At 42.6% G+C, this 25,802-nt stretch overlaps 1 protein-coding gene across 1 annotated transcript in view; it reads left to right on the top strand.

The window, feature by feature from the left end:
• The window catches only part of ATP8A2 (ATPase phospholipid transporting 8A2), a gene marked incomplete at its 5' end in the record, with an annotated part of 501,820 nt that overhangs the window by 422,933 nt on the left and 53,085 nt on the right, over nucleotides 1–25,802 (top strand). The window contains one exon of the mRNA XM_081083630.1: nucleotides 24,381–24,469. Within this exon, the coding sequence (XP_080939756.1) occupies nucleotides 24,381–24,469 (89 nt within the window). The remainder of the gene's footprint in view (nucleotides 1–24,380; nucleotides 24,470–25,802) is intronic.

Here is a 25,802-nt window from a genome sequence, read left to right as displayed (position 1 = left end):
TTTCTCTTCCTCAGCCTCTCTGCAGCACTTGATATTATCTTCTCTCCCAGGTTGCAGTGCTCCTGTTACTCCTCTGACCCTCCAGTCTTACTCTGCTTTTCCTTCTTTTTCCTCTAAAATGTAAGGTTTCCTCGAGGTTCTGTCACATTTTTCTTCTCTCTCTACTTTCTCCCTTGCTAATTTCTTCTTCTCTGTGCCCAACTTCAAACATTACTTCTATGTGAATAATTCCCAGATTTCTTTCACTTTGGCCCATTGTTGAAACTAGTTTGTTTCCAACTGCTAGTTTATAGATGTTTACTTCAAGTCATCCTTGAATCTTCCTCATCCTCTTCCCCGAAACTCTTAATTTCAAGCATCAGATCATCGATTTTTCTCTAAGCAAAATTTTTTACACCTTTCCTGCAATTTCTATTTTCTGTGCTATCCCTTAATTCTAGGAATGTTCTAATTAATTTTTCCATTTCAATCTATCCTGGTATAGACCACCACCTTGGCGCCTCCCTGTATCTAATGCTCATGCCCAGTTCATCAGTAAGCCCTGCTCATTATTCCTCCAACATGTCTTCCCAATCTGTCCATTTGCCCTCTTCCCCATGCCCTTACCCATCACAAGGCTCCGCCTTCACTGTATCATCACCCCTCACTTGGCTCTCTGCTTCTAGTCTTGTTCTTCTCTCTTCTGTTTTCGGCACTACATCTAGGATGTTCTTTTACAATGTAAATCAAATTATGCTCCTCCCTCTTTCAAACCTTTTTATGATTTAGAACCAATGTCCTTTACATGGCAAACAAGACCCAGGCTGATCTAACCCTGTCTATCTTGTCTGCTTCATCATAAAGCACTGTCTCACCATCTGCTCATCTTTGGTTCCTCACATTGGCTTAGGTCTTTCCCACCACAGGGCCTTTGCATGTGCTGTTTCCTCTGTGTGTAGCACTCTACACTCATTGCCCCACTCTCTTGCCAATTTCTACCCCTTCTTTTGAGCTTAGCACAAGGGTATTAAGAGATGCCATAGGCCCCCTCCTTCTCTGTAATGGCATCAGAATCTTTTCCTTTATTGCCATTGATGACAGGAATGTTAATTGTGTTTTTTGTTTAATGCTCCACCACCACTCTCAGTCCCTAGAATGTTAACACCTTGAAATAAGGAACCATAAACCCGTTTGTCTTCGCATGCCCAGCAACTAGCTCCGTGTTTTCCACATAACATAGGCTCAAAAGTACTTTTCAGATGAATAGCAAATGGAGGCTCAGTACTGTCTTACGGCCTGCCAAACAGAATCTCAGCTCCTCGGCCTCTTGTGCACGGCCTCTATGGTCTGACTTCAGCCAACCTTTCCCACATCTTCCCTCCCAACTCCCACGTATATGATGTGTGATTGAGCAAATGGAACTCTTCATTGCCACCTGCATCCTTTGTTGCTGCTGGACCTCTATGGGGAGTAAATTCCCTCCCATTTCCATTTTTTATATTGAAACCCTCCCCATTCTTTACAAATCCAGTTCATTTCACTTTATGATGAATTTTGGATTTGTCCCCAACCAGAGGTCATCTCTGCCTCCCCTGCTCTCCCATGGTACATTGCTGTATCTTCATTTTGGCTCTTAACCATATGTTATACAGAAATTTTATGTACTTTTCCTCTCCTGAACTTGAATGTAAGATGCTGGAGAAGGATTGTGTCCCATTGGCCGTGGTGTCCAGCACGCTGCTGAGCACAGGGCCTTGGTTGGTGGGCATGCAGGAGCAACAGGTGGCTGAGGCAGCTGCGATCCGCAGATGACTGAGGCAGGGAGAGAGCTGAGCAATCTGAAACACATGAACCAAATGGAGGTCATTTCGGGGAAGAATCTTGAAGTTCTTGGCCAACCCCAGAGGAGAAGATACTTGATAAGGAATGCTGAGTAGCATCCAAGAAAAAGTAGAGCAGAATTATAGCAAAGTTGCATACTGTGCACTCTGGATTCTGGGCCTAGATCAGATGGTGCCAGCATGACATGACTCCATTACCCTAAAACAGAAAAAAGACATCACTGGCCAGTCCTGGCTCAGAGGATGTTGTGCTGACTATGGAGCTCAATCGCTGAGAGGAGCTTAAAGGGCAAAGGCCCCGGTGTGCTCATTGGTAAAGGGTGCCTCCCCCCAGTCTCTTTGGATTGGTCAGCTTGGGGATTCCCTGGTGCCTGTTTTGTCGCAACTTCCCACAAGAAAGAAACCTTTCCATCACTTGAGTAATCACTGCCCCCTCCCCACAAAGGAAAATAAACAGAAAATTCTCCCTTTGGGAGGACTGAGCACCAGTGGTAGTTGCTGGAGCAGAGATCAAACCAGAAGACTTGCACCTTGTGGTCATTGGCATCAAAGGCCCCAAGTTTCCTTTTCGCCGAATTCGAATATGCTGTGAGCCTTGGGGAGGCATAATTAAAACTGCAGGGGAGCCAAAGAAAGCACATAAAGGAACTGTTTTGATGCTTCAAAAACCCAAGCAAACAGAATCTGTATTATTCAATTAGGTATGCTTATGGGATTTGTCCTGGGTGTTTTGACTGCTCAGAGCCTGCTGGGGAAGTCAGTCATGGGCTTCAGACCTGAAAGGAACCATATTTAATGCCCTCCCAAATTTCACTTTTCAGTTTCTTATTGAAGCCTCCCGGTGCCAGAGCTTTATTGTAGCTGTGCGTGAACGTTTACTCTGACTTCTGTTTACTCAGCTTCTCCTCCACTGATACAGGATTGCATTTTTCTGCCTGGTTCTTGAGTTCCTTTCCACTTTGCACGGATGTTCTTTGCTTCAGTGAGACTCAGTATAGCCTGACCTCAGGATAGCATGGCGGTTCTGAGCACAGGATCTCCCCGCTGGACCACTTCTTGTGTGTTTGGCCTTAGACAAGTCACCTAATCGCTTTATGTCTTGTTATATTACATGCAAGGAGATTAGGGTGGTGGTAACTGCCAACATCATAGTGTCTACTGTGTTCATTCCATAAAAGAATTCATGTTAAAGTACTTAGCACAATGCCTAGCTCAGGACCAGTGTTCGGTAAATAGTGATAATTGTCACAATTATCCCAGCGCATAGGTAGGTGCATCCCTGTTAGCTGCAGCCAACAGACCAGGGGAGGCTAGAAGGGCTGTGCACCTAGGTCCCCAAAGGACACCCAGACTGAGAAGGCCTCGAAGGTCACATGGGAAACTCCACACAGACAGCTGAGGTCAGTGGAGTATCTGTCCCCGTGACTGGCTTTCCCCGCAGGCATTTTAAGTGGCAGCGACTACTGGAGTACACTCAGCTGCAGCGAGTTTGTCATTACATTATGGGACTCCCTTTCTGAAGACAGCATCCAGGGTCAGGATTGCAGTCACACCATACCTAACGGCAAGCAGCCATGTCTGCCATGGCTGAGGCGGTCCGAACTGACTGGGAGCACATTGCAGGCCCCTCATCAACTGCATACTTCTCTGCAATCAGCTCAAAATGGACCTGGGTGCTGAGGGCCTAACCTAACCCCAAACTTCTGGAAAGCTACCTGCAAGAAAGGTTCTCCTGATGCCAAGTGAAGAGTCCAGACAAAAATCCTGTGTCAGTTGCTACAGACTTACAAACAGGTGTTATCTGGATGGTACTCATGTGCTGGGCCTTAACTTTCTTTCCAGAGGTTTATATTCAACAAAGTAGGCGCTATAGAGTTGGTAGTAGATGTGGATAGCCTGTATAGGAAGCAGCTTCCCCTTCGTGGTCTCTAGTGAATCTATTAATAAGTGGCTGCTTGTGACATACCAGCTGCTGTGGATGCAGGGATGTGGAGAACACATCCCAACCATTAGGAGGCTCTCAGTCTAATAAAGATGGGTAAACAAACATCATACTGAGCGTAATGCAAACCCACAAGGCACAGTGGAAAGAGCATGCACTCTGGACTCTGGGCCTAGATCAGATGGTAGTTCTTACCTCTAGTCTAGGGGTGGGCAAACTTTTTGACTCGAGGGCCACAATGGGTTCTTAAACTGGACCGGAGGGCCGGAACAAAAGCATGGATGGAGTGTTTGTGTGAACTAATATAAATTCAAAGTAAACATCATTACATAAAAGGATACGGTCTTTTTTTTTTTTTTAGTTTTATTCATTTCAAACGGGCCGGATCCGGCCCGCGGGCCGTAGTTTGCCCACGGCTGCTCTAGTCAGTGGTGTGAGCTTGGGAAAATCATGTGACCTCTCTGAACCAAACTTTCCACATCTGTGTATTGGAATATAATGTCCTTGTTGTAGGTTCATCTGTGTGTGTTAAAATCAGGATAAGGCCAACAACTAGTACAGTGCCTAACAAATGGTAGTCATGCAAAAAATGGTAGCAATAGAATAGATATCATTAAAGAGGAACACAGGGGACAAAGCATATCATTCTGCCTGGAGATGCAGAGGATGTCATATTTGAACTGAATTTGGAAGGGGGAAGGAGAATTCTTAGAACAATAGCAAAGTGGGGCACCATCAGCTGAGCTGAGAAAAAGATGGGCGAAAATAAGAACTTTGAGGACATGGAGAAATGCAGACTGTGGCTGGATTATCAGGTGATGGTGATGGAAGGCCAAGAACAAGGTCTTGAATGAGAGGAGGCAGACAATGAATGGCCTCAAATATCATTCTAGAGAGTTAGATTTTGATAAATTTTACAATGTACTAAAAATTCCTGTGCCAAGTACTCTCCTAGGCTACTTATATATGTTATTGGATGCCCAACAACCACCCTGCAGGCATAAGATAGCATCATTTTGATACTTCTCATAGCAATCCAAATGTATAAACTAAGGCTGGAGGAGAGTAATAAATCATTAAATTCACCATATTCACTTATGCTAAGTTAGGCAAGCTGCCTAACTGAAGGACATGTTGTCTCATTTGGAATGCTGTGTTAAATGTTTTGCTTGTTTCAATTCACTCATTTTTGGATACATTTGGAACAAAGCAATACTGCAAATAAAATGAACTGTCCCCACTGATAACCCAACTTGAATAAGTTTGGTCCCCTTCCCCAGCTGGACCGTTGATTAGGTAGAAGTGGGTAAGTGGCTCACTGTTATAGTGTAATTCATTGATACAAAGATTCATCTGTACTTTGGATCATACCGTTCTCCCAAATAAATCAAGCATTCTATTAAAAACAGCACACTATGTTTTCATTTTTTATGATAGGTGTTAGGCTTGAATCCAAAATAAGGTCATATGGGACATTTGATTGAGGTTGAGATTTTGCATGTCACCCAAAAAGGAATAAGACTCAAACCAACTTTATATAGACAATCGTCAATAAAAACATTTGAAAAATACATCTTAGTATCAACTCTAGGAATTTGGGGTATGTAATGCACCCAACTACCCAGGGCTCTGTAACCTGAACTGCTGCTATCAACCTCAACCCCTCAAAATACTCAACACGTTTATTTTGGACGCATTCTAAACAGGTGTTTCCTCTGTGTCGCAAATGGTTTAAACTAGAGCCTCGCTTATGTCCGGTGTGTTCAGCTGAAACCACAGGGCCAGCTGACGCTCTGTGAGCATGTGTGCTCATCTGTGCTGATGCTGACAGTCAGTACTTGCTGATTCCCACATTGGTCAGCGCTGGACATAGAACAGATGTTGGGGATTATAAGGGAGGATTCGGGGAAGCTGTGGGCCCAAGCGTCTGCGGAAGTAATTTATTGTGGAGACGCAGAAAGGCCCCGCTGAACCTTCAGTGAGAAGTTCGATGGAACAAGCCTCAGTGGGCCTGCGAATCAGGACTCAAAACAAATGTTTTCCTGTTGTCCTTTAATTGAAAGAAAAATGGTAAATCATCATCTTTAAGTCCAGCGGAATGGAGAAGGGAAGAAATCCTGATCCCACAAATTTTCATTAAAGTTCTAATCTGTGAATTAATTAGTGGGATCATGACACTGAAGTGTCAGCATAGAAGGTCTAATTGGGTCCAGGTGAATCATTGGAGGAGAGTTTGCAGCTGAGTGAAAGGTTGGCTGTCCTGCCCCCTCCTTGGGAAAACTCCTTGAAGACCAGGCTCAGTTTACCAGAATATAACACAGAGCTATTTCTTCCTCACCATTTCTGTCCATCCTGGAATTTCTTTGTCTAGTTATTCCACCATTGGTATTGTCTAACACTCGACTCATCTCACAACCCAAAACACTACGGTTTGCAGGTCCAAAGGCTAGAATGCCGGAGGTTATGAGTTTTCGTGTCTTCTTAGTGGGCCACCTGTGATCCTCAGCTTTTACTGTGGCACTGCTCTGCGGAAAGCTAACCAAGATAACTTCTTTCTTTCTTGTTTTTGGGTAGCTCTCTATAGATTTAATGAACTTCATTTTGATACTTCTCACAGCAATTCAAATGTATTTGTTGGTACATTTCAGTAAGTGTTTTGATTTTAAAATCCGATGATTTCAAGAGCTGCAAAAAAGGGGTGATATGAGAATTGTCTTGACCAGTAAGGGTCATCTAAAAAAATGAGAAGTAAGGCAAAGTATTTAAATAAGGGATTCTAAAATTAATCAAATTCGAAGACACATTTTTCATATTTTTCTCCTCCATTGTTTCCATCATGAACATATTTATAGCCTGTTAAGGATTTCAGCAGAAAGAATTACAGGCAAATATGTAAGCTCAACTGTTACTGCCTTAGAGTTGATTTGAGGCAACTAGTATATATGTTGTTTTTTCTGGAAGTAAGCATATAAATGTACCTGCTAGGGAGAAAGCAAATAGTTAATGTGGAGAACAAAGGAATTGTCACTAGCTTACTAATAAACATTTTTTTCCATTAAGGAAGGAGACATAAATTGTGTATCATTGACATTAAATAATACACTGAGTAAGCAAATAAAAATATGAGGAAAAACAAAATGGATCTTACAATAAATATTCTATGATTCAAAATTTCAGATGCATTAGGAGAATTCATTCAATCAGCTAGGAGTTCTTTCTTTAAAAAAAAAAACAGCAACTCAGATTAACCTCATTTTTTGTTTGTTGGGTTTTTTGTGTGTGTTTTTATGGGGGAAAAACAGATAATTATTGTATTTTGTTTCTCCTCTGAAAACATCTTCAGTTCTCCAAAATTAATGGAAATATAGGAAGGCAGTTCTATAAAAGCAAAATAAATCCTTCAGGGCTTTTAACAATATTAAGAACTAAGGCATAAGAAAAGAAGATATCAATTTTATGAAAAGTATATAATAGCAAATGTTGTTTACATATTAACCCAATTTTAACAAGGCAAATGTAGAAGCCTTTCCATAGAAGAATCAGTCAAAAGTATTCATGTTTAGTTATATCTATTAATTTTAAACTAGGGAAATTGTATTGAAAAGATAAATTGAAATATATGGGAAAGGGAAATGTAGCTGAAGTGTTTCTATTAGGGTATGATGAAAAAATTGGATCTGTTTTATGTAAATTTTCAAGTGGCTTGGTAAAGAAAGTCAAGAGTACATTAATTAAATTTACAGAGCCAAAAAAGGTGAGGACCCAGGAGGTTAGATGTAAAAAAATACAGATGGACTGAGAGAGATGAGAGGAAATGGACAGGCTTTTACAACATGATATTCAGCTTGGAAATATGCAAGCTAATACGATGGGGAAAACTAGCCAAAGACAGATAGCTGGTTTAAAGAAAAAGTTAATAAAATGTCAAGTCTGAAAAACTATGCAGACCAAAGCCAGGAAATTACAGAGTTATGTATCCCACAGTAACTGTAAATTAACCCCATTGCACATATGTAGTATTTCACATTACTGTAGATGGTGTTAACTTTCACACCTAAACATGCATGTGTGTGTGTGTATTTTGTCTGAATTACGGTTGTAATGGGAACAAAGGTGCAAACAGGACACATAATGGATTGCCTGCTTTTTTCACAAGTCACCCAGGAGCTTTCTAGCCCAAGCTGCTCATACACCTCAGAATAGAGCAGAAGGGAGACAAGTTTTGATTCCAAGTCCAGTTGTTCACCGAAAGGGCTAGGAAGATACCAACATTTCTTAGCAATTGTAAAGAAGTCATGAGTGTCCTGGGTATGTGGAAGGAAGTCTATAGTACATTCCTGAGACTGAGCACATTGGATCGAAATATGTCCCCACACTAGTTTCTCCTTTCCTTTGCTTGCCTCATATCTCTAACATGCTCCTTTTACCCCTTTTCTTTGCCCAATTACCATCCATTTTTCCTCTCATATTAGGAGTTAAAATACAGTATTTTCCTTTGAAAGCATTCAATCGACTGATCTGGTGGGTTGTTTGCTCTAAAAAAATAACATTCAGTCAACCTATACAATATATATTCCAATATAGCTCTCACCTCAGACATGGGTCCAGGATGCAGGAGTCCACATACTTCTTCCTGAAGCATCCTCTGGGCCATTTCTCTTTAGTTCATGTGTCTACTTATAGCACCTTCTACCTTTGTCATATACACACTGATTTTTCACTCTTAACTTTTGTTACATCATTGGGGATGTAGTGGACAAGCCCTCTGTTTATTATGTCTTCCTAATCCTTTGATTTCCTCAACACCTATGAGGTCCTCCTCTACAGCCACCTCCCCATTTCTTGGCAAGGCTACACCTCCGTTACTTGACCACTGAAATCTCTTGTCTTCTACACACTATCTTAGCATCTGATTCCACTGGGCTCACAGCAACCCCAGTTCACCTACCACCTCTAGTGAAATTGCTTGTTCCCACTGAAGTTGCTTTTCATCTTCATTGTTGTTATCAATATTGCAACCTTATAGTTGGTGTCCAGTAGATACTCTATGAATATTCTCTTTCCAGTTCTCTCAGCCTTCATCTTCCCTTTTTTCAGCTGAACTCCAAAATGAATTATTTAAGTGGTTCATTCATTCTCCTCAATTCCCTTGCCCTTCTTGGTTCTGATTTTTCTACCTTGTCACTCCCACCATCTGCTTGCTTAGCTTTTTCTTAGGCTATCAGCATTTTTAGGAAAACTCAAATGATTTGTATCCTCATCAAATTGATCTGTTTGTCTTAGAAGTTGGGCTGTCATTGGTATCATCATGTCTATTTATTTGATTTCCTGTCTCCAAGCAGCATTTTTCAAAGGTTATTCCCTCTTCTGTGGCCCCAGATTACTTTGTTCTGAACACGACTTCACCTATTTACTCATAGGGATTGAGGTCACTTCCCATCAGTTTCTTCCACATCCTCCTGGCCACCCAGAAATTTCTTCAAATTGCCATCTACTCATGCTCCCTTCCTCCCATACTTGAGTTCACAACTGACCCTTGAACTTCCAAAGCCATTTCTTCCCACTCGGCTCCCAATGTAATGCCCTCTCACTCACTCTGGGACCACTCTCCACCAATTCCCCTCTTGATTTCTTACATTTCAAGATTCTCTCTCCTTCCCCACTGCCATCTCATTATTCTGGCCAAACTCCCTCTGGCCCTCCATCCTCCCTCCCCCACCCCACCCCCATTTACTCATGCATTTTGCTGCACTCCCTTTCATCCTCCCCCACATCTTCCCTAAAATGTCCTCACCTTCAAAGTACAGCTCCATCCTGGGTCTTCCTCCCTGACTAAGACTGAATTAAGTCCTGACTCCTTTTCTTTCTGCCACCTCCTAAGATAGGTATCACCCAGATTCTAATCTCATGCCTTTTCTTAAACAGGTTCACCCATCCCTGTGGTACAAGTGACCCCTAGATATATAGACTAGCCCACCTCTCCGGTGAGAGAGCTTGGGCTCTGGAGTCTGATGGCTGGGTTCTAGCCCTGGCTTTGCCATGTGCCAGCTGTGTGACCCTGGCCATGTTATTTGACCTACCGTGCCTGAGTTATTCATCTGTGGGACAGGAATGGCACTAGTGCCTACCTCCTGGGTTGTTGGGAGGATGAAATCAGCTAATTCACAGAGAAGGCTGAGAACATTGCTTGGCATACAATCAGCACAGAGTAAATGTAGCTCTTTCCTTGTTGTCGCAGCTGCCCTCATCAGTCTCCGTGGTCATCTTTATTGTGACTCCACAGCCACACTTCCCAAAACCAGAACTTCCGGAAAGTTAGTCGGTCAGCCTCTGAACCTTTGGCTTCACCTCCTCCTCCATTGCCAGCCCCTGCTTTTGCTCGGGCCCTGCCCTTCCCCTTCTCTGCCGCTCCTCTGACTAGTCAAGGCTCTCCTTTGTCTCCATGGCTACTTCAGAGGCCTCCTCTCCCGGTCTCCAGAGTCTGCTCTCGCTTTGAGAGCTCCTGTAAGCTGGTGCCTTGATCCATGTCCCCTGTTCCAGATGCCTTCTGTAGCTTTTTCTTGTCCCAGGAGTGAAATCTAAACCCCTCAGCCCAACATTCTTCCCTTCCTTTTCAGGTTTACTTCCCTACATATATCCTAAACCCAAGCACATTTTTCTTTAGCAGAATATACTCCCTATTTGGTCTTTATCCTGCTCTTCTGGCCAGAGGGCTTTTCATCACCTGCAACTGGATGGAATCTCAATGACCCCAAAGAACTAGTGTTACTCCACTCTGCCTTAGAACTCTCTGTCTGCTCCTCCTATGGGGACCCAAGGCTGCTAGAGGACAAGGACTGCCCCTCTTGTTCCCCAGTGGTCCTGGCAGCATCATAGTCTAAACTGAACCTTAGTGAATTCCTACCTATGGACCCATCCTTTAAACCCAGCCTTTGGTATGGGGTCTCATACAGCCGTGTCATATGCCATGGCCTCAGAATAGAAGTTTCAACATGGTGACAAATTTCCCACATAGACACAAAGGACATGCATTAAATACCCGGCCTATTCAAATATTACTATACTACTTGCCTCGTGTCTTTTTGAAAAGAAGTTAAAATGTTAACTGTACTGTTGAGCCCCCCTAGTTGCCCTGCCAGTCTCATTTCCCTTGAAATAGAAATACTCCCATTACTTTAATGTTTACTATTTTTGTGCATGTATTATGTATGCATAAACCTATCCAAAATATAAAAAATACACCAAGTTGATTTTTGCAGGGTTTTGAAACTTAATGTAGATTGTATTATATGCACCTTTCCCCTCAATACTGGGTTGTTTGGGATGATTTTATCTCCCACTATTTTTGACATTTATCTATAGGGATATTATTGTAATACATTCATTTTAATGCTCTTTTCAGTTATATAAATATACCAAAATTTATTTATTCTCCTATTGATAAACATTTACCTTACCATTTTTTTGCAATTACTAAAAATGCTATAGCACACGTTCCTGTACATGCATATCTGTGGGCTTGTCTGAGTTTCCCTAGAGTATAGAATTGCATATGGAATACCCATTGGCAAATCTCTCAATCTGTGGCTTTTCTTTAACTTTTGCTTCTGGTGTCTTTTAGTGAAGAAGTTTTCCATTTTTATGCAGTCAGACTCATCTTTTTCCCTTCATAGTTTCTGTCATTTTGTATATTTTCTAAAAGCTAATCAAGGTCAAAAGGATATTCTCCTAGGTTTTCTTCTAAAAGTTGTAAAGTTTTACTTTTCACCCTGATGTCTCTGATCTTCCTGAAGGAGTGTGTGCTTGTGGTATGAAGTTGGGTGTAACGGGTATTTTCACTTAGATGAGCAGTGCCATGCCCGAGCCCTCCTTGCCTTGTGGATGTGCAGGCTGCTGGGCTGCCACATCAAGTAGGGTCACATGGGACTCTTCGTGTCCAGGCCCAATGTCTCTGGGGTTGCATCTGAGGGGTAGGGTCTGAGCAGCGAGGGCCTGGCAATACAGTGGGGCCTTGACTTACGAGTTTAATTCGTTCTGAGACCGAGCTCATTAAGGAGCTCGTTAACTCAAATTACTCTGTCAACTCAATGCAAAAAATCGGCCGAGAGACAGCTGGTATCTCAAAAAACTCGTTAGTCGGGACACTCGTAAGTCAAGGCCCCACTGTACTCTGCTAGCTATGTTTAGAGGAATGTGAGCATTTGCCTCCAGGTTTTGAACCTAGAGAGCATCTATGATTCCTATGCAGGAGACTTCATCTCTTTGGGGAACTGTTGTATGTCAATTAGAAGCTTCCTCTCTTCACTCAACTTATTTCCCTTTTAGAAAAATGATTCTTTTCTGAACTGTCAATGCCCTCTCAGATGCTTTAAAGAATTGCAGGGATTGTTGTGCAGCTTAGAAATAATACATATGGGAATACCCAGAAAGGGAGGTTTGATAGAAGAGAATAGAAGCTAGAACCAAGACCTACCTACTTCTCATTTGTGCCGGAGACCAGTGGTGTTGTTAATGAAAACAGGAAATGCTAGAGAAGGGGGTGGGAAGACGTGAGGGTTGGTTTTAGATGAATAATAGACATGTATGTTATTTTGGATACCTTTCTTGGGAGTTTGGAGTTACTGTAGGGTCTGCTGATGTATCCCTGTGTGCACCTGGCAGACAGTGTATACAAAGAGGTGAGTAAGTAGTTGAACAATAAGCACTACCTGCTGTCAGTGCGCAGACGCCTGTAGGTGAGGAGGAGGACGTGCTTTCTCTCATCATTGATGTTTCTATCTCTCCCTCTCCCTTCCACTCTGAAATCATCTTTGTGTCTCTTATAAGTAACTAAGAGGATGACACATGATGAGTGCTCAAAACTGCTGGAGGGAGGAAGGCAGATCGTTTGTGACTGTGAAGTCTTTAGTTTCATGAAAGAAAGAAATCATCTGGAAAAGTAGAAAGCATGATGTTAATTTCTTAATTTCTACTTGGAATGGATATTTTGCAGTATTCAGTAGGTCATCATAAGCTATTATGTCAAGTCTTTTCTCCCCAATAACCTTTTAATCTTTCTATTAAAAAAGAAATCTGAACTTTGATGTGGAGGAGCAGTAAAAAGCAACAGCAAGAGTGAGAGAGAAAAATATGCTAAAGAAATCCCGGAGGGGCCACAAGCTGCTGCTAAATTTCAGTTGCAGTTGTCAGAGTTAAAGAAAACATTGGAGAAAATGTCTCATGGAGGGGTCCCTGGATTGTTCTGCTCCAGGAAGGCCAGCTGAGGGATGGATGGCAGCCAGCTGGCAGGGGCTCAGACGCCCAGGTACCGTGCACCAGCCACTGAGCTCATTTGCTCCATCTGAGTCATTTTACAGCCAAAGCTGTTTTTAGATCAGCACAAGGCACCTTACAGATGTTTGGGGGGAAGGGGGGGGGTGCAAGGAGGAAGGAAGAAGTACATGCTTATTTTTGAAGGTTTAGCGCAGGACTTCTCGGGGTTTGGGTGAAATGGAATGTGTTATGAGGGCCCTGACAGTTCTGTGAAGCAGATGATGCTGTCACCTCAGTTTTACAGATGAGGAAACAGGCACAGGAAGGTTAATTAACCTGTTTAAGTGTGATAGTTTAAGGCCTAGAGGCATGGTTCCATTCCATTCTAGTTCATCCTTCACCCCCATACTCCACTGCTGAGAAAATCCAAACTCCTACCTCAGTGAAGCAGAGAAGCTCAGGGTCCATGTCCCCAAGGAGACATCTCTCTTCTCCTGAGAACACTTCTCCTAGATCTTCATTCTGGAATATAGATTGGGAAGCCCCCTAGGAAATCTAAAGAGGTGGAAACCAGAAAGAACTTGACCCACAGCAAGAGCCAAGCAAAGCCCGGGTCTGAACAAAATCACGTTGTAGCTGAAGTTTGGTGGCCTTTTCATGTCCACCCATAGTTCCTGCTTACAACTCCTGTGAATGTCCTATGCCAACTGACAGACCATCTAATGTATAAATTATTGTTTAACTCAGGTATGCATTCATGACTGTTAATTCCACTTTCCTCAAACTTGCCCATGAAACACTCTTAACAGTGGAGCAATGAGAAGACCTGAAGCCCCCTGGAGGCCTGGGGATATATCCCATGGCATTGCCTCTCAAAAATATTTATTTGAAGACTCTGGTTTTAGGGGGAAAATCATTCAAATTATTGTGAAAATATTCTTGATTTTAATATGAAAGTCTTTTTCAAATCTTTGAGTGAGATTGAAGATTTAAGATCTTGTTTATCTTGTGCTTTTATGCAAATATCAACACATTGGTACTCTTAAAAAACACAAATCTTCCAGGTCATATTACACTTTTAAAGGTACTCCAAATGCCCAAAAGAGTGATTGACAAGGACTTCCCAGTGAGAATAAATATCTCACATTTCAGATCTGTGCATGGGTGTATCACTTGTATTAATTATGTAATTCCCATTGTCTCTATCTTCATTAATGTCAAGTAGAAGAGCTGGGGAGATGACTCTGCCCAGGGCCACTCCTCTCAGGTCACGTGGGTTGCTGTTTGCCTTCGGTATCTGCAAGCCAGCTCAAGGGGTAGGAGAAGTCTTTATCACCAGAAACAATGATTTTTGTCTTTGGTTTGTGGTTCCTGACAACTAGGAGTCTACAGAAAAACCTGAAAGCCAAGACGATCTTCAGGATCTTCCAGCTCTGAATTCCTTTTCATTCTTTTCTAAGGATAAGAAAATGGCCATGGTCTGGTTATTCTGTAGCAGTTAAGTTCTATATGATTGGGGAGACCTCACTCACCCCTCAGTTCAGTAGAAGCAGCTAAGCTCTGGCACACAATTTGGGTTGAAAATTTCCCCTCTTCCTGGGGCTGTGACTCAGGCTGACACCATATTTAGCATTTTGGCATGCAGCTCCACAGAAAAGATTAGCACCTACTCTTTTTTCTTTTCCATTCAGGCACAATGTTATTGGTGAACATCCTTCATCCTGGGACAGGGACAGCTGAGTCTGGGCTCTAAGCATCATTCTATGGAGACTAGAGATAAGCGACAGTGCTTGGCCTGGTGTGATGATAGGAAGTCCACCTCAGTCAATAAAAAATAGAAGACAGCATATTAGCAGTAAGCACAGTGAGCTGTGCTTAGACTAGAGCATAAAGAAAAGATATTGCCCGGCCAGTGTTGCTCAGTGGTTGAGTATCCAACCAAGGAACCAGGAGGTCACGGTTCAATTCCTGGTCAGGGCACATGCCCAGGGTTTCAGGCTGGATCCCCAGTAGGGGACGTGCAGGGAGTAGCCCATCAGTGATTCTCTCTCATCATTGATGTTTCTCTCCCTCTCCCTTCCTCTCTGAAATCAATAAAATATATATTTTAAAGTACTTTTTTTTAAAAGTATAGATCTTACCTTTCTACCTGCATTACTACTAACACTTTGCTGTCTAGCATCAATAAGCAACTTGTTTGCAGCATAATTTGGGAATTTTTCAGTTTAGAGTTTAACCCACCACCTATCTGAGAACAATGTCTAGTAAACCTTCACTGACAGTTGGAGCAGAACATAGCCTTCTGGACCCAGCTCCCCCTCAAAACCTTCTCAGGAGCCACTCTACCTCACTGTCCCCAACTTTGAGGATGTTTAAATATTTTTGCTTATGTCAACAGTATGGAGAAAATCAATTATAGGTAATGGGTATGACACATACTATATACCAGGCACTTTTTAAATAGTGCTTTACATTTATTAACTCATTGAAGCCTCGTGGTAACTCCATAAGGTAAGTATTATATGTTTCCCATTTTACAGAGGAAGACAGTGAGGCCTGGTGATTAGGTTACTGGTAGACTAAGTTGCAAAACTGGGACTGGAGCCTGAGCAAGCTGTCCATGCTTGTTATGGACTAAATACTTGTGCTCTCCTCCCCAACTTGTATGTTGAAGCCCTAATCCTCACTGTGTTGGTATTTGGAGATGGGACTGTTACGAGGTAATTAGTTTTAGATGAGGCCATAAGAGTGGGGCCCTCATGATGGGATTAGTGCCCTTTTAAGAGGAGACACCAGAGAGAGTGCTCGCTCTCTCCCCATCCCTCCCTTCCTCCACACAAGGATTCCAACCATACAAGGATTATACACACACACACACACACACACACACACACACACACACAGGTCATGTGAGCACATAGTGAGAAGGGGGCCATCTACAAGCCAGAAAGAGAGCCCTCATGAGGGAACCCCAGTCTGAGAACTGTGAGGACAGATGTCTGTTGTTTAAGCCCCTCAATCTTCGATATTCTGTGATGGCAGCCTGAGCTAACTGCAACAGGCCTCTTTTTAAAGGCTGAGTAATCCAGCCTCCCACAGAAATCCTCATAGCCCCTCAGCCTTTCAGGAAACACTTTCCGGTCACTCTCTCTTTGATCCTTTCAGACTCCTTTTCCCCGTCGTGCCTCCACCAAGCTCTTTATTTGAGACCCTGGTTTCATCCATGTCTATAGGAGGAGGAGTGAGAAGAGCACCTCCTTAGTCTACCTTAGCAAGTGTGAGTGATGCCACCAGACTGTATTCAGGTACCACAGCAGCCAGCGAGTGAATGGCCCAAACGAAGCTTCTGTGTATCCAGGCAGGGCCCTGGGCCTGTGGGGGCAGAAGAGCAACTTGGAGGGTGCCTGGAGCCAGTCTGTGAGTCTCTGGACCTTCTAGATGCAGGGGAAAAGCTAGTCATAATCATGGGGAGGGGCACTCATCCCTTCTGGGGGCTCATCACTCAGATGGCAGATCAACAAGATGGGCCATTTTTATTCATGTCTGTCCTAAATACTGTACTTTAATGTTGAACCTAATTTTCTAAGTTATCAGGGTTGTTGGACCTGTTGGACATCTGGTTTTTCTCTTCTGGAAGATGGAGAACTGTCAGCACAGTGTGCTTTTAGCTTTCTGAACAACCACACAAGGATTGCAATCTAGAAACCGTGATTGTTAGAATTGCCCATGAATTCACAATTTATATACTATGCTGCAGACACAGATCCACAGCCTAATTGCAGGAAGCCAGCAAGCTCACCTCTGTGGCAGGAAAGTCAGTTCTGGTACATGGTGTCCCTGCAGCCCTCCCCATCACCCTGCGGGACAAGTGCCCCTGTGACATAGAAGATAGAGACTGCACATGTGTCCCTGTGACCCTTGCTTTTTTTGTTCCTGAAAGTAGAACATACAGATTACACAGCATCAGTTTTAAACTCAGAAATGAGAGTCCCACTTTCCCTGCTTTAATTTCCCATACCAGAATGCTAGGAATTGCCTGTCTTCGCACCCCCCTGCCCCAAAATTGTAGGAAGTTAGTGCATAGCAGGGTGCAGGGTCATTCTGGGTGATTTAGTACAGCCATTTGGTTAGACCAGTGGTCGGCTAACTCATTAGTCAACAGAGCCAAATATCAACAGTACAACGATTGAAATTTCTTTTGAGAGCCAAATTTTTTAAACTTAAACTATATAGGTGGGTACATTGCTATTAACTTAATTAGGGTACTCCTAAGGCTTAGGAAGAGCCACACTCAAGGGGCCAAAGAGCCGCATGTGGCTCGCGAGCCGCAGTTTGCCAACCATGGGGTTAGATCAACCATTTGGTCTCTAAAATGAGGCACTTTCCCAGCTGGCGTGGCTCAGTGGTTGAGCGTTGACCTATGAACCAGGAGATCAGGGTTCGATTCCCAGTGGGGGCATATGCCTGGGGTGCAGGCTTGGATCCCTAAGGCGGCCAATCAGTGACTCTCTCTCATCATTGATGTTTCTCTCTCTCCCTCTCCCTTTCTCACTGAAGTCAATAAAAATATTTAAAATAAATAAATAAAATAAAATGGGGCACTAAAGAGAAAATAGGATTTCAAAATGACCATTACATGAAAAAGAAAATAAATTGATAATTCAAGGGATTTGAAGACTCGCCTTTCTCTCTAATAAATAGGCAAATTGCATTGACAAACTCTACCTCTTCATAGCCTGTATGGGGGAAATTGGAAATACCTTCTTGTCACAGGCTAGGAATAATTAATAATTTGAATGTTACACCAATTTTTAAAAAGTCATCACATTCTATATGCTCTGAAACAGGGATTAGTGCCCTTGGAGGGCAAGGGGTGGGGGGGGCAGTCTTACTAGCTTCAGGTTTTGCTGCCAGTAGCTTTTAATTTCAAGCTGCCCTGCCAGTCATTGGCGAAGGGTCCCTCTTCTCACATGGCTTCCATGGGATGATGACATTGTTTGTCAGAGTAACCCCCAGATGCACAATCCCACCACCACAGAGAGCCACTAGAATGGCTAAAATAAAAAATATTGACTCTACCAAATGTTGGTGAGGATGTGGCACAGCTGGAATGCTCATACACTCACTTCACTCAAACAACCCCTTTAGAGAACTCTAGCAGTTTCTTATAAAGTTGATCATATACTTACCATATGCAGAGCAACCCCACTCCCAGGTGTTTACCCAAAGGAAAGGGAAACATATGTACACAATAAAGAACTGTATAGGCATGTGCAGACCAGCCTATTCTTATAATAGGTCAAAAACTGGAAATAACTCAAATGTTTATCCACAGGATAAACAAATTGTGATATATTCATACAATGGAATACTATTCGGAAAAAAAATAAAAAGAACAAGTTACAGATACATGAATGGAATAACATTGATGGCTCTCAGAGACATTGTGTTGGGTGAAAGAAGCCAAATGCAAAAGAATGAGTATTCTGTCTTTCCAGTTTTGTGATATTCTAGAATAGGTACAGCAGCCATAGTGACAGCAAGCAGAGCAGTGATTGCCAGTTGGATGTGGAGATTGTTTGAAGAGGGCACAGCAGACTCTTTGGGATGAATGAAATAAATGTCTTATCTTGTTTTGAGTGGTAGTTACACAGATGTAGGCAGTTGTCAAAAGTCTTATAACTAAGTACTTAAGATTTGTGCATATTAGTGTACTAGAGGCCTGCTGCACAAAATTAGTACACAGGTAGGATCCCTAGGCCTGGCTGCTGATCAGGGCCAATCTGTAGGGCGACCAGCGGAGCAATCAGGGGGCCCCCCCCGCTGCAACCTGCCTTGGCTGGCCTGGGGTCTATGGGCTGGGGGAAGCTCCTGCGTTGAGTGTCTTCCCTCTGGTGGTCAGTGCACGTCATAGCGACTGGTCATTCCACAGGTCATTCTGCTGTTTGGTCAATTTGCATATTGGGCTTTTATTATATAGGATAGTTCTCACTTAATATGCAGCAGTTCTCAACCTGTGGGTTGCAACCCCTGAAAATACATCCTGCATATCAGATATTTACATTATGATTCATAACAGTAGCAAAGTTACAGTTATGAAGTAGCAATGAAAATAATTTTATGGGGGTCACCACAACATGAGGAACTGTATTAAAGGGTCGCAGCATTAGGAAGGTTGAGAACCACTGCTTTATAGGAACTGACATATGACAAAACCAATTTGACCATTGGCTAATTGATATAAATAAGAGTGAAGTTCCTATAGCATCTCATCAACATTATAATGAAATAAAGTTGAGCAAAGCTACTATATTCGACAACCTGTTGTACTTAAATTGTAACCTCCAAGAGCACTGCTTTGACCTCTTGGTGGGTAAATATGTTTGGTAAGAACATAGGGTCACTTTTGAGAAACCCTTTTCAGAGGATGATGTTAATGAACCATCACTAACATTTGAGGGTTTCAAAATACATCCACTGATAAAGCTACCTTATGCTTTGTGATAAAAACATTAATGTTGAAAAGACTGTACTGGTTGTATCTTTTGTCTTTAATAAGATTGCATTTGTAGGAACTTTTAGATGGTTGTTTAATTTCTCCCATTATCAGGTGCAGATAATAGAGAGGCTGAGGAGGCAGGTTTTTGTGTTGGAGGCTGTAGGCTCAAATCCCCTTTCGTGCAGGTGGATTAGGTATCAGGATGGAGTGTACTGGCTAGTTTTTTGTTTTGTTTTTTTTAATATATTTTATTGATTTTTTACAGAAAGGAATGGAGAGGGATAGAGAGTTAGAAATATCGATGAAAGAGAAACATCGATCAGCTGCCTCCTGCACACTCCTACTGGGGATATGCCCGCAACCAAGGTACATGCCCTTGACCGGAATTGAACCTGGGACCCTTGAGTCTGCAGGCCGGAGCTCTATCCGCTGAGCCAAACCGGTTAGGGCCTGGCTAGTTTTTTGACTTATCAGAGATATGTCCAGTGCTTTGGGGATCACTTGATTGTTTTTCTGAAAATTCATTTGCATTCACACCAGGTTTCTGACCTGCGTGCTTCCGAAGATGTTGCACAGTATTGAAGTGAGACGTCTTCCCCCTTTACAGTAAATCGAAACTTAAAATTGGCACCAGGCCCTAGGCGTTTTGTGCGGGGAAGAGTGATTACAGGAAATGAAGGACTGGATTTCAGCCTGGAATTTGCTTCCTCCCTCCTGTGGCAAGTAAATGTGGTCTCGCTGAATGCTTTGTGCGGCCATGCCATTTTCTTTTCTGCTGAGGAGAAAGGCATTACAAGTACATGTATTCTTAGGAGCCTAGTGTTATGTTTGGGTTTTATTTTGTTGTTGTTGCTCGGTGGGAGTAGAGGGATTGGGGACATTTTTCTTCCTGTGTTTCTTTTTGTTTTCGTACCTTTACAAGTTCTGCAATTTTTCTCCTACTTAAATTTTGAATTTGGTGTAAAATTGATGTCAGACTTGTGCCTTGAGTATTGTGTTCTCTCTAAACTTAGAGAAGTCTCTTCTGCCCTGGACAGGCAGGCAGGAGATGGGGGACGGGGCTTCACTCCTCAGGCTGCGGGAGGGAGGAGAACTTGGGTTTGAACCTCATCTTGATGACCCTACTCTCTGGCTTCAGGTCCTGGGGGAAGTTTCAGAGTTAATGTTTCTTTGTAAAATGAGGACTGTGGAGGATTCAATGAAGTTCTCTATGGGAAGTCTGGCACATAGTGATGTGCAAAGAACCTTAGCTTTCTTCTCACACGTGAGCTACTGCCTTCTCCATCTCTATCACTTCCTTTCAAATGTTCCCCACACTGGGGAGCACAAAGTGACCTTCCCTAGCTTGGTGGCCCTTTTTAAACCCTTTCCCCTGCTGTCGCCTGTTCACAGAGGGCTGGGCACTGTGGGCATGTTGTGTGATGAGTAGCACACTGAAGCTAAGGAGCGCACTGGTCCCCTGTTACTGGTTCTGTGGGTGTCCCCGGTTAAGAAGTGCTTGCTTGCCTGACTTGAGGGGGTGCTGTGCAGCATTACAATTAGACAAGCCTTGGATCCCTTCCAACCCTCATCAGTTTGTGTCCTAATTTCTCAAATAATTGCACCCACCTGAGCCTCACTTTCCTCTAATTCAGTGGTTCTCAACCTTGGCTGCACATTAGAATCACCTGGGAATCTTTTTAAAATCCTGATTTCCAGGTGATTCTAAAGTGCAGCCAAGGTTGAAAACCACTGCTCTAATTGACCAGAGTGGTTCCTATGCATTTGGCACCAAACTGGTTAATAGTGATTGCTAGCTAAGGACTTGTTAACCCAGAGGTGCATTCTTCCCAATGGGACTGTTAGCACATCAAAAGGATGTTTTTAAAACCTCACTGAATAGTGTATGTGGAGGGAAGGGGAGAGTAATTAAGAGCCATTTGTCACCTAGCTCAGCTCAATAAACATTTTTTGTTATGCTAAGAAACAAGAACAATCTAATGAAATTTAAATGACTAAGGCTGTGGCTTTAGCAAATACTTCAGGAATTTGGTCAATCTGAACATCAGGATGGTAGAAACCTTTCTGGAAGGAGACACACTGTTAAAATTAGTTATATATATGATACCTTCACAGCTCCAGGTTTTAAAAACCAACAACAATACTTTCAACTCTCCAATTTATCTTTGTTAATTTAGGAGGGTCTCCATATTTCAAACAGGGCAGTTCAAAGTTCATTTTCTTTATTTCCTCAGCAGTGAAAAGTTCTAATTTTCATAATGTATTTAAAATATTACATTATGGTTGTAAAATGTTATTTTTCAATAATTGGATTCTTTGATAAATATGGCTGAACAGGACTGCTTTCCATGGGCCACGCACCACCCGAGGCATTTGTAGCAAGAGCAAAACTCAAGGGGTCCCTTCAGCTGGGCTCCTGGGGACCCTGTCAGCAGGGAGCCGGAGTATCGGAGGTAGAAGGCTGGACTGCAGGAAGGGGACTGCTAACCACCCAACTCCTTCTCGAAGTTTGTTTGGGGGGGAGGGGAATAACTTTTTCTTTCATGTAAGTAATATATGTTATCTATAGAAAAAGCAGGAAGTAGAACTAGCCAAAGATCTCTGAAAATAAAACCAATAAATCTCCTACCCAGACAGTCCTTCTGATATCCCATGCCGGGCATTTCTCCTGAACATATAAGCACTCGCATATGCAAAGGGTTAGTAGTCTCAAGTCCACCAAGGCCTGGCCACTTCACTGTTTCTGAAACCCTAAAATGCGCTTTTTAAAGGTGAGGAAATACCGAAACAGGACTACAAAGAGTATGGTGTATATTGATGTATATTGACATATAAATAACAACAACAACAAAAAGAGGCCATGACATGTGGGTGGACTGCATCTCAAGTGTAATTCTGAGGCTTGGGCCAATCAGCTTCCTTTCCACACACCCATTTCCATGGTAGGGCTCCTGTAAAAGGTTGTCTCCGAACCCAGATTTTCACTAGCAATGTAGCAGGGCATCTCTGTCAACACATGTAATTCTATATCATTTTACTTTCTGAATAGCAGCCCATTTGATGGACCACAAGATATTAAGTCCTTTTCTTGGACATTTATCCCTCACTTTCCTTGATAGTTCATACCATGGTGAATAATCTGGTACTTGCTTCTTTATACATTTCCTTACTTATTTCCTTGCGATGAATTCTAAGCTATCATTGATGGGGCAAAACGTACTCACCTATTTGTAAGGTTGAACTGTTCTTTCTGAAAGAGGGCCCTCCTGTTTTTAGAAAGGAGAGAGAGTCCTTCAGTGCTAGGGCTGGAGTGAAGCTTTACCCAAACCTCACTGCTTCTGTTTCATTGTCACAGCTTCTGAGTACCTCTGACAGGGCCATGTGAGGGAGTGCAGAGGCCACACCTTCTCTGTGGGAAGAGAAGAGCAGTATGAAGAAGGTTGCTCTGGGATCCCTTTGATTCTCAGCCCAACCAATTTCCAGCAAGAGCCCTGACATTCATCTTCCACATCTCCTCCACTCCCCTTCACTTCTAAGCCTCACTCCACTTTGCAATGAGTTGTGGCAAAATACCTATTCCAGCAGAATCAGATGGTGAGAACTCCAAATCTAAAAAACCCCAAAGAACATGAAAGGCCTGTCACACTTTATTCTGGGTTCTTGTTCCAAGTAGCCCATCCTTCTAGGCCAGCTTGTCAATGGCCAGCCAGCTCCATGATCCTTGCCACCAAAACGAAAATCAAAATCTCACTTGAAAACCAAAATCTAAGGACTCTGCATTCTCCAGCCCCCATTTGCTCTAAATTCTTTTCAGTTCCTCACCTCACTGACATCAGATTTGGCCCTGCAACTCTCTCCCTTCAAACCCTCTCTACCTGCTCCTCCCAAACAATCTCTGTCTCAGTATGTCAGGAACAGCGTCCTCAAAGGTACCGCTCCTGGCTGTCCCCCTGTCGTCCACCCTTCCACTTGGACTCACTCCCCTTGTACCCTTCCCCAATCCCAATGATACAGGTCCAATCCTGTATCTCTCCAGGCATATCCCATATGCTGTCTTCTCCAAGAAGTCTTCCCAGCCTTCTAGCCCAGTGGTCGGCAAACTGCGGCTCATGAGCCACATGCGGCTCTTTGGCCCCTTGAGTGTGGTTCTTCCACAAAATACCATGTGCGGACGCTCACGTACAGTGCGATTGAAACTTTGTGGCCCATGCGCAGAAGTCGGTATTTTGTGGAAGAGCCACACTCAAGGGGCCAAAGAGCCGCATGTGGCTCGCGAGCCGCAGTTTGCCGACCACTGTTCTAGCCTAATAGCCTTCCTCTAAAGCTCCATATAATATGATCATGACATATACATTCCACTGTGTCATGTAAATGGCACCATACAAATGTGTGTGTCTGTGTGTCTGTGTGTGTACCACATGACTTTAAGTTCATTGAAGGCAAAGCCTGTAACATCTGTTCATCCTCCCCTTCTGAGTATGGAGAATCACTGTGCTTTACTCCAAGATATTGGTTCCATGAATGAATGAACAGTGAAGGAACGTGAGCTGATGGATAAGTGAAGTGGATGAAAGGAGCCTACTGGGTAAAGATTTATTCCAAAGGAGTCTGGTGTCCCCCATTTCTCATAGGAGGGACTTAGGACAGTATTCTGATTGGAAAGGAGCTTCAAGAACTGATGATCATGGAGCAGAGCTCGTCTCATCAGGCCCCTTGACATCCTTCCTAGGTGCACGTTTAACTGTCACCGAATTTAATACTGCCTGTTGTTTTTGTGTTAGGGAATGTTTTGCCTTGATTAAATTATATCTTGATTTTTTTTTAAAGAAAAAGTATTAAATACGCCTGTCATTTCTGCTTCTTGCAGGCAGCTATGGTCCTGAGCTCCGCACACTTCTGGTTGGGATTATTTCTGGTTCCTACTGCGTGTTTGATTGAAGATGTGGTCTGGAGAGCGTAAGTGGAAACTGAAGTAATAGCCCTGAGTCTAACTCATCTGCCCCTGTAGTTGTCTTCCACAAGCATTGGCATCGGATATGAAATGCTATGAGACTTCCGGAGAAACCGGTCTCCTGCCACCTGCCAGCAAAGGATGTAAAGGATGTTGTGTTTGGTTTTTTTCCTTTTAACCTGTGCTTCACCTTAGACAAAAGGGAGTCGCAAGACAGACTGTGTGAAGGTCAAGAGGGATGTTCCTTATACTTGATTATAAGGGGGAGTTTCTAAGTACAGTCCCAATACTACCAGGTTTAGGAAGTATGACTCGAAATTCATTTTCCTCATGTCTAAGAGTTATTGCTACATGATCATAAATATAGCCTGGCTTTAAGGAAAATTGTGTCTATGCAAGTCACTTTAAATTGCAAAATACTTGGAATTTAGTATTCTTTATTTTTCCAAATAATTCACTGTAGGAATCCTTCAAATATAATTCTTCCAGAGCGTCAGTTTACAGGTCTATGGGAAAATGAACTACACAGATGAAATTATAATGTAGGCTAAACAGGAAATAATTCATGCTTAAATTTTGTTTATATGTTTTAAAATAAATCATTTCTGAAATATCTTGTACACAACGTAAAAGAAGCAACAAGGTAATGTAAATTTTAATTCTGTAAGCAAAAGATGGAATACTGCAAATGAGACAATATTGATTTTTGAGTTGTGTATGCCTGGTTCCTCCCTCTTACAAATAGTTGCCAACTTCCCTGAAAATTGAGACTCTTGCATTGGCTTTACTTTGGTCAGAGCATAATTATTTGGGGGCCCTGAGGTAGAGAATTGAGACTTTAATCCAAATCTTCCAGGAAAAGACATCAGATTTCATTTCTCTCTCTCCCTTCCTCCCACACTCAATGAGAATGTTATTGCCTGACAGTTATGGATGTCTTTTGAAAGAGTCTTCATTTTGGCATTATCTTGACAACCGATGGCACCTAATGCAGAGAGAGAGGGGAGAAGAGACAATTTTATAGCACATATTTTGGGGTTGTTTTTTTTCTTCTGTTCACTAAGTTTTACAACTGTTAGTAAAAATTAAATAATTCTAATTTCTTAAATGTTCCAATTTACCACTGTTTCCATGTTACCTACTGAAACTGTGCTTTATAAATAGTAGAAACAGAATCGTTGGAACTCAATTATAGCCAGAAAAGATGTTTTTTCAATCTTTTAAGTGCACTAAAAGAAAATGATAGTTTTATCGTACACATAGTTTAATTGTGGCAAAATATATTACCTAACCGAATTTTGTCAATTTTGCAGGATAATAAATTTAGTTTTAGGTCTT

Source organism: Myotis nattereri, assembly GCF_964212035.1.
Source record: "Myotis nattereri genome assembly, chromosome: 2".
Lineage (NCBI taxonomy): Eukaryota > Metazoa > Chordata > Mammalia > Chiroptera > Vespertilionidae > Myotis > Myotis nattereri.
The sequence above is the reverse complement of the archived record's forward strand: the minus strand, read 5'-3'. Positions and strand labels throughout refer to the sequence as shown.